The sequence below is a fragment of the Parus major genome, chromosome 2 (assembly GCF_001522545.3).
Source record: "Parus major isolate Abel chromosome 2, Parus_major1.1, whole genome shotgun sequence".
Taxonomy (NCBI): Eukaryota; Metazoa; Chordata; class Aves; order Passeriformes; family Paridae; genus Parus; species Parus major.
Genome location: NC_031769.1, coordinates 33,130,878 through 33,140,547, shown reverse-complemented (window position 1 = coordinate 33,140,547; position 9,670 = coordinate 33,130,878). Strand labels below are relative to the sequence as shown.

Genomic DNA, 9,670 nt, shown 5'->3' with positions numbered 1-9,670 from the left:
CTATATAGAGCTTTTCTGCATAAATAGATAAAGCATGCCCAGTCAAAGGAAAGGATAGCAAATAGATTTATACTCTGCTGTTTATTGTATATATAGACATTTAACCGTGGAAGGAAAGGCTATGTAGGCTAATATTTTTCACTGAAACCTGATTATTACCCAGTACAGACCAGCGACTGATTATTACTTTTGTAGGCGAAAGAAGCATTTTTGCAACATTGCAAGACAATGCTCGTTTCAAAGGAGCACCCGTATAAAATTCAAGCCGCCCCCCCCGCAGCTGTCGGATCAGTTAGGTTAGATACAACAAAAGGTAACGGTACAGTCACGATACTTACTGCGTGGTTCCTTTAGCACCACGAATTACATTTAGGAAAATATTCAAATAGAAGGAAGTTGGCGTTTCACTCCCCTCCCACCCCGAAGAAAGAAAAATACAGGCGATTTTCCCCCCTTCTTTCCATAAACCGTATTCAATCCTCTCTTCAGAGCCTGTAGGTTGCAAATAAGAGTTTGTAATTTTGCATTTAAGATTCGTCCGATTAAAATATTCCCCTGGAGGCAGCAGTAATTGATTTTCCCAAGAATTTCGCGTCCTTTCTGCAAATGTTTTGTTCCAGGTGGTTTTTGTATTAGACTGACCACAAGAAACAAATGTGCAGAATAGAGACACCCACACAGGTTTCACTCACAAAGCCTGGTTAAAGTCCAAACCTTTCTCTTTATTATTTGTCATCCTGCTCTTAGTCCCAATATTTTCCAGACGGGAAAAAAGAGAAATCAGAGAAAAGAAAAGAAAACGTAGGCACTAAGAAGCAAAATAAAACCGGACTTTTCCCACAAGCAGCCCAGTCCTCTGCCAGCATATTTTAAAAGCAGCTTTTTTCCTTGTTTACTTGCGTTTCTTGCTCTGCCTCTTTTCACGGCCACATTTGATCTTGGAAAGAGCAAGAAGCTTTAAATGTGTTCTTAAGGGCCAGTAGCTGTCAAACCTTTTGGCGGCCAAGATTGATCGCGGGCAGACACCACCAGAGCTTTGTTTGGACTAAAAGCAAGAAAATTAAACCCTTGCATTTTCCAACAGCATCGATATTTGTAAGGCATCCCTTTTGAGGGATTAAATGACAAGTCTCGTTCTATATTTTATTTAAACAAGCAACCACCAAAAAGCCCATTTAAAGCCTCTCGGCCCCTCCCCTCCCCCTCTCTCCAATGCCTTCGCAGATATGCTATATCTTGTGGGTGCATTAACTTAAAACCGATTTTTAAAATGCGCTTCGTGCAGACTGGATGCAGACTGATCCACTGAGTGCTTGGGGTCTTGTTTTCTATTCCCCCCTCTCCCCCCGTTTTTGGTGATTTTTTTTTTTTATTTTTTAAATTTTTTTTTAATATAATTACGAAGACGATTGCCGACCTCTGTTTGGCAACTCCGAAAATAAAGCGAGACGGCACCTCATCGCGCTGGCGATGGTTTCTGTCTCCTGGAGGACGCAGAGAGCGGCTCGGAAGCACCTTCCCCCCGGCCCCCAGCGCACCCCACCCCGCCGTGCACCCCGGGCTCCGCGGGCAACCAAGCCCCATCCTGGCTCTCTAGGGCGGCTGTGACCATAGGATTCATCGGGTTGGTGATTGTGGCCATCATTGTCATCACTCTCCTTGTCGCCTCAGCATGGTTGGAAAACTATGCCAAAAGCATCCAAATTCGGGACTTGCCTCGACCTGGCAGGGGTGATTGGAAGCGGCGGCGGTAAGAGCCAAGCATCGGAGGCGAGTGCCGTCTCTCAAGTCAGAACCCCGCAGCATTTTCGCTCTGTCTGGCCCCTTGAAAACAAACCCGCTACCAGCCCATATATTTCCTGGTAATCGAAAATACTCACCAGACCCAGCTTACTACGGTTATTAAGCAAATTATGCCAGCAGACGGGAGTATCGTTTGCAAGCTAAGGCACGGGATATATACTTTTTTTTAAGAGGCAACAGCCAGACGCGTTTGCAGCCTCGCGATTTGGCTCGCCCAGAGAGGTTCTCCTAGGGTTATGTGTTACGGTCCAATCCCGGGAAGCCAACTGGAGAGGGAAGTCATGAAGCGCCAGGGCTGCTGCCTATGTGACTCTTCCCCTCGAAGCAAGGTTGCTGAGGAAGATCCCGGTAAACAATGGCTCAGCACCGGCGACCGATTGTTCTCCGCACTGTACACCCGATAGCCACCAAAAAAAAAAAAAAAGGGAGGAATTAAAAAAAAAAAAAAAGGAAAAAAAGAAAGTAAGGAAGAAAGAAAAAAAAATCAAACAAGAACACAAAGCAAAACAAACAAACAAACAAAAATTACAAATGAGCCCATTGAGGCTGAGTCGGGAAGGAGAAACTAGTTTTGGAGGAAGTGCTATTCCTAGGAAAAAATCAAGACCCTCTGCTTCAGACTCCTGCCTGGGTGCAACTTCTTATGCGGGGGCCTGACGGTGTCAAAACTTTGAAGATTAATGGATTACTTTGTTAATGACTCAAGGCGTCAGATTGAGGTGCTTAAATGATTTGTGAGGTGCAAAGCGTTTTCCTGACAGTCCCAAACAATGAGAGAAGAGTGTGCGGGTGGATGCGAGGAAGGCAGCAGGCTGCAGGACAAGCAGCCACACACACACACACACACACACACACACAGACACACGCACACACACACACACACACACTCACTCCCAGCCTCTCTCACAAACATATCCACGCACACGCACCCTCCTCCCCACCCCCGATCATTTCAGATTAGGACGCCAAGGGGATAGATACTCGAGATATCATTTCCCCTTTTAAAAAAAAGTGTAAATAAAGCCTTTCTGGCCCCCAATGAGGCGTTCCTTCCCGACTTTTTTGGATCAATCAAACAGACAGTGGCTTCTTTTGATTAAAGCCCAAATTGTCATTGGGCAGAGGCAATCATGTGACAGCCAATTCGGTCCAATTTCAACCTTGTCTCCATGAATTCAATAGTTTAATAGTAGCACGGTCCCCATACGGCTGTAATCAGTGAATTAGAAAAAAAACACCCCACCAGCGATCTTCTATGCTATATTTTTTTTCTCCTCTCTCTCCTTTTTCCTGGGCCTTCCCCTCCCCCCGAGGCCCCTGAATCCGAGGGAACTTTTTCTCCGCGGGGGCTGCCAGTTGAAGGCCATGAATTTCGCATTTGAGCGAGAGATCGGTTTTATCAATAGCCAGCCATCGCTTGCTGAGTGCCTGACATCTTTTCCCCCTGTCGGTGATACATTTCAAAGTTCATCAATCAAGAACTCGACGCTTTCACACTCGACACTGATTCCTCCTCCTTTCGAGCAGACCATCCCCAGCCTGAACCCCGGCAGCCACCCTCGCCACAGCGGCGGCGGTCGCCCCAAGGCGAGCCCCCGCGGCCGCAGCGGCAGCCCGGGCCCCGCCGGAGCCCCGCCGCCCCCGGAGTACCCCTGGATGAAAGAGAAAAAGGCGTCCAAGCGATCCGCGCTGCCGCCCGCCTCGGCCTCCGCCTCAGCCGCTGGACCTGCCTGCCTCAGCCACAAAGGTCAGTCCAAAGACGTGCCGCCAGCCCCGCCGGGCCGATATTTTGGCTCCCCGCATCCCCCCAGCTTCGCGGGGGGACGAGGCGGAGGGCGGGCGGGCGGGAAGGACGGAGCTGGCGGGGCTCGATGGAAACCCAAACTTTCCCCAAACTTGCCTAATGCGGGATGATTTATTTGAGTTGGAGCTGACCTCTCTTGTCTCGCCGTCCTAGAGTTAGGATATTTGACAGTAATGAAGAGTGATAGATTGCTCCCGCTCAGCTAAGCAGCTGATGCATTAATTATAAATTGCGGTATGGCTAATATAAAGTTTGCTCTGGTGTGGGGAGGTTGGGGAGCTGGAGGCAGCGATTTGGCGGAGGTGGCCGAGGGGCACGCAGCACCGGGCGCTCAGCAGAGCAACACAATGGGTTTACTGCATCCAAAGGCGGCCATTTTGTTGCAGTTGCTATTTTATGCTATATGGACATATAGATATAGACATATACATGCAGAGAGAGCACTCCCCCCCACCCCCCCGGGATGCGATGTGCTGGGGTGCTGAAATTCAATCCGTGCATTTATCTGTTTTGTATGTGTGTCCGTGTGTCTTTGCTTTCGCCGTTCTGGCGGTGATGCTTTGGGGTGCGTGTGGTGGTGGTGTTTTTCTTTTTTTTTTTTTTTTTCTTTCTTTTTTAACAGACCCCCTTGAAATCCCCGATAGCGGTAGCGGTGGATCTAGGCGCCTGAGGACGGCTTACACCAACACCCAGCTTTTGGAGCTAGAGAAAGAATTTCATTTCAACAAGTATCTCTGTAGACCAAGGAGGGTTGAGATTGCAGCCTTGCTGGATCTGACTGAGAGACAAGTCAAAGTCTGGTTCCAGAACAGGAGGATGAAGCACAAGAGACAGACCCAGTGCAAGGAGAATCAAAACAGCGAGGGGAAATTTAAGAACCTAGAGGACCCCGAAAAAGCGGTGGACGAGGAAGAAGAGGAGGAGGAGGAGGAGAAATCCCTCTTCGAGCAAGCCCTCAGCAACGTCTCCGGCGCTCTCCTGGAGCGGGAAGGCTACGCTTTCCAGCAGAATGCCCTCTCCCAGCAGCAGGCGCAGAATGCGCACAATGGCGAATCCCAAACTTTCCCCGTTTCGCCTTTAACGAGCAATGAGAAAAATCTGAAACATTTTCAACATCAGTCACCCACTGTTCAAAACTGCCTCTCAACAATGGCCCAGAACTGTGCAGCTGGCCTGAACAATGACAGTCCTGAGGCCCTAGATGTCCCTTCTTTACAGGACTTTAACGTTTTCTCCACAGATTCCTGCCTACAGCTTTCAGATGCAGTTTCCCCCAGTTTGCCAGGATCTCTGGACAGTCCCGTAGATATCTCTGCTGACAGTTTTGACTTTTTTACAGACACACTCACCACAATTGACTTGCAACATCTGAATTACTAAGAAATTTAAGACGTCCTCTCCAAGGGTCCTGCTTTCCTCCTCCTTACTCTTCTTAATTTTTTCCCCCAGTGAATTAATTTTATTTTCCCCTCCCTTGCCCTCTTCAGTATTTTCTGTTTGTTACTTCCCTCTGATATGCCGTTTCTTATGAAGTTTTAGTTGTGTTCAATTTTAACCTAGCCACATTCTAGGTCCTTCTATGAAAGCAATATATGAGGTCTGTAAGAAAGTGATCATATAGGAATGTATCTTCACTTTCTTTTTATTTTTGTATTGCATTAGGATGCGTTGTCATAAGTATTTTTGGTAGAATAAATTCTTGTTTGCTACAAGGAGCTTTCTCTTTTTTCTTTCTCTTTCTCCTCTCTTTCTCTCTGCTTTCAAGATGGATAACATGACGGGTCTCTCTCCCCATCCCTTCCACCATTAATTTACTTATAATCAAAATCCAACGTTCTGACAACGAGCTCTTCCCTTCTGGCAATTTAGGACATTAATTAGAGAGGAAAACATCTTTCATTTTCTTTATTGTAAGGATTCTCACAAGGGAAGGAAAAACAAACTAAAGAAATTAAAGCCGTTCACAGGTTTAACGGAGATTTGTTCCTTTTAATATACAAAAGTGGCATCTTATATCTGTGAGGATACAAAGCTTGAAAATCCTGAGCTGTAACAAAAGCATGAACGAGGACTTTCTCTGTTACAGGCATAATGTAACAGAGAATCAGTAGGATAAACGTCTCCTGCAGAAACCAGCCTGTTACAAGAACGAAAGGAAAGGCGTTTGGTTGGTTTGGTTGTTTTGTTGGTTTTTTTTAAAATAATCCTGTTATTCTAGAAAGCAGCGCTTAACAGCCAGCAAGATATTTCAGAAAACGTATCTTAAAATTTATCAGAGCTCACAAAGAATGTAGTTGGTTACTTCTCACGTGCCGAGTAATCCAAGAAATCAGTCCTAGGAGGAGAGGAAATGGAGAAGTTAGTGCCTGTGAAATCAAAAGGGTGGCAGAAACGCAGGGGGAAGAAAAAAGTATTTAGGGAGGAACCGGCCTCCCCACTCCATCCTTCTCGGGGGCGGTGCGAGGGCAGACCCGAAGATATTTTTCTTTGTAAGCCTTCTTGAGAGGTGAGACTCATAACGAAAAGAGGAAACCCTGACTTTTAAAGTTACAGTTTCCTCGGGCTCCCCACTTCTGCTGGAGGCGGCAAAGACGGGCTTTCCGAAATCTCCACCAAATTGCCTGCCAGCCGGCCCTGCCGTACCCCAAAGTGGAGGGTGAGCCCCGTCCTTTGGGCTAAAACCGAGCAACAGATGCCAGCGAGGCTCTGCCGCTCTGGGGCCAGGGGATCCGGGCGGGGACGTTCGCGGCTCCTGGCGAGAGAGTGCGAGTGAGTGCGAGCGCTTACATCGCAGAAGCGAGTGGGGCTTGGCTGGGGGCTTGTGAACGGGGCTCTGCTGTCCATCCGTGCGAGCAGTGTTGTCTCCCAGCCCTGGAACACGCTGCGGAGCTGGGATGCGTGGGTTATAGCTGGAAGGGCTGAACGCAATTCTTCCGAAAGTCATAAATCAAACTCTTTCTATGAATGAGAATGTCATCAAAGAGATCAATTGCAGGAACACATTCACAAATAAAAATCCTCTTACGTATTTGCCAGGGCTGGGGATCCCCGTCTAAAACCATTAAGTGAGAAGGCGTTTAGTCATAATTCACTTTTATTGCCCTTTTAAAACAACAGCTTGGCTGAGCTGCGGGCGCGGTGAAACCTCGGCCTTGGTTCTCCTCCTTCCCTCTGCTCCAGCCATGTCCCTGCGGAAAGCGAGCAGCCTCACCGGCATTTTCACTCCTCTGCCACTGGGTTAAATTGGACCGCAACGTGCATGTAAGGTTGGGGATGTTGGGGATTCTTTTGTGCCCAGATTTCCGGATGCTGACAACGCTTAAAGAAAACCAAAGCAAAACGAACTAAAAAAACCTCCCAAACAATAAAACAAAACCCAAAAAAAATCCAAACAAAAACCAGAAACATCAAACAAAAATAAAAATAAAAAAAAATAAAGAAAAAGAAAAAAGGAAACGTGGTGCAGGGTTTAAACTTCTCGCAAACTCTATTTAACTAAACGGGGGAATTCAGCAAGCAGGAGCCGCCTCCGGGGCTCCGGGTGAACTCTGGGGCCACAGCGGGGGCACACTCCCACGGAAAAGCCCAAAGAGCCGGGATCGCCCCTCAGCCTCAGTTCCGTGGCAGGAAACGCGGAGCGAAGCCGCGGAGGGGCGCGGAGGGGCCGGGATGGCCTGGGGGCAGGGGGAAGGGGCAGTAGCTCCCCCTCGCCCGGCCGCGGAGGAGGGAGGCTGTGGTGTGTGTTCCTCCTCTCTGCTCCGACCCTTCTCATGGTGTTGCCCCCATGCATAGTGCGGGTAGCAAAACCCGAAAGCCCCGCCAGAGAGACAATGCAACAAGAGACAATGGCACCAAAAAGGCAAAGAAAAAAGGATTTCAGGATGCTGGAGACAGTAAGAAAAGCGATTTATCGGAATTTACGGATGAAAGGGATCTACTTGTAGGATTTTTTTTTTTTTTTTCTGAAGGAAAAACCACTGAGAAGATGTCAGCCCTTTTACTAAGCAGTCCTAATCGCTGTCTTTTTTTCTCTGCTTTATGCAGTATTTATCACAACTGGATCACAAGAATGAAATAAATGTGTTTATAGCCGTAACCATAGCCAAGATTGGCGCAGTATAATACCATAAATGCCTCTGGAGTGTTGTTGCTCTTGTCCTCCACTCAGCCCCCCTGCAGTTTAAGAAACGGAACCTTTCCAGAGGGCCCTTAACCATCCCTGCCTTCGCAGTAAATCAGAACAAATAGACATACTGAGGGCACCGGGATAGGCGCGGGGTGGAGAGAGGCGCCCTTCGGTTTTGGCTGACACTAGAGAGGCCGTGCAGATGCCGTGGGATAAGGGCTGACCTAATAGCAGTAGGAGAGCTCTGCACCTAGGCGAGTGCTGCAGCTCATGTGGGAGGGAGGAGCTTGAGGGTGCGTGTATGGGTGGGTGTGTGTATATTCGTGATCGGGCAGCGGTGACGGGGTAGACCAGCCTTTTGGATTTCAAAACAAGAAAGAATCGAGCGCACAGGAACATAAGAGTCGGCACCTGCAGTAATAGAGGGGGTAGCCCCTCCTGGGGCCGGTGTCAGGGGACATGACTTTCCATCCATCTTTCTCCCAGGGTGACGTTTTACAGAACTTCTTTTGACGACTTTTGGTGCCGTCCTTTCTGCCTGCAGACGGCCGGGTGCGCTGGGACAGACGGATGCCCGGCCTTTACCTCCCCTTTCCCTCTCCGCATACGTAAACCGAATACAAGGTCGTAACCCACATCTCACCGCCATCCCTCCTTCTCTGGCCACGGACCCATTTTTTGACCCACCGCCACACGGTGTTGGGGAGGGGTAGGTTGGAGTCGATGCTCAGCGCGGTTCCCAGGGGTCCTGGGGCCGCCTCTGCCACTGGCCATCTGCCACCTCTCCCCACCGCCCACCCGGGTGACGGAGCGCAGGGACAAAGGGGCCGGAGCGCCGGGCCCTGCGCCTCCCGCCGCTCCTCTGCCCCTGTCCCGGGTCGCCCCCTCGAGCTGCGACCTGCGGCACCCAGGACAGCCTTCCCCCCACCCCGTCCCAGGGCGGACGGGCGGCAGCGGCGCTGCGGGAGCGCAGCAGATGGGCTGCGGAGCCCCCGAGCCCCCGTCCAATCATTCGTCCTCCTGTCCCCGGCTCCTCCTTCCCTACCCCGACCCTGGGCTGGCGAGGGTGAGCCCGGCGGAGGTGCGGAAGGAGCAGGGATGAAGGCCAGAGGGTGGCCGGTGAGCCTGGGAGAGCACAATGGCCGTCAGTCCCAAAAGCCCCTCATTTCCATGCTAATGTCTGCGGCCGCCTGGTGATGCGGCTGGACAAGCCCCTTTAACTCTTGGCGTAGCGCGGCATTGGGACTGCGGCGGGGCAGGCAGGACCAGCGAGATCCCTCGGCACCGGCACTGTTACCGTCTCCATCTCCACCCGCATTCCACCCACATCCGTATCCTCGGTCCCATGCCCATTCTCTACCTTATCCTTACCTTCATTCCTCTCCCTATCTCAATTCTCATCCTCGCAGAAATCCCCAAGCGCATCCACGGTCCCATTCTCATTCCCGTTCCAAGGGCGGATGCTCTCAGTACTGTCTCTGCCTCTCTCCGCCCCATCCCTAGCCCCGTGCCCTGGATCTAGTCGCCTCCCCCCGCCACCCCCCCTCGGGGCCGGGGCTTGGTGGGCAGCAGAGGTGCCTCGTGCAAGCTTGACAGCGCCGACAGCAGGGTGATGCTGGGGCACCCTGGCAGCAGCACTCACCCTGGAGGGGACGGCCGGTGGGCTCCGCGGGCTGGGCGCAGCCTCCGGGTCTCTCCTGCCTTCGTCTCTCAGCTGGCGGACGAGACCCAGGGGGCTGCCGCGGCGGAGGTGTGTTATTGTGTGTGTGTGATTGCGTGTATGTGTGTGTATCTATGCTGTGTGTGTGTCTATACTGTGTGTGTCTATGCTGTGTGTGTGTCTATGCTGTGTGTGTGTCTATGCTGTGTGTGTGTCTATGCTGTGTGTGTCTGTGGGTATGTCTGTGTGTGTCTGTGTGTACCCCCCACCCCGGCCC

At 50.6% G+C, this 9,670-nt stretch overlaps 1 protein-coding gene across 1 annotated transcript; it reads left to right on the top strand.

The window, feature by feature from the left end:
- Positions 1-2,266: 2,266 nt before the first annotated feature.
- HOXA2 (homeobox A2) lies at positions 2,267-5,322 on the top strand. Its single transcript, XM_015617583.3, has 2 exons — positions 2,267-3,550; positions 4,230-5,322. Exons 1-2 carry the CDS (start codon positions 3,169-3,171, stop codon positions 4,985-4,987), a joined length of 1,140 nt encoding a protein of 379 aa, XP_015473069.1. The 5' UTR covers positions 2,267-3,168; the 3' UTR covers positions 4,988-5,322.
- The last annotated feature ends 4,348 nt before the right edge of the window (positions 5,323-9,670 follow it).

Bases quoted from the DNA above. Each gene is read 5' to 3' on its own strand.
- HOXA2 (XM_015617583.3), top strand. From the start codon at position 3,169: ATGAATTTCGCATTTGAGCGAGAGATCGGTTTTATCAATAGCCAGCCA. The intron at 3,551-4,229 runs GTCAGTCCAAAG...CTTTTTTAACAG, and splicing joins TGCCTGCCTCAGCCACAAAG to ACCCCCTTGAAATCCCCGAT.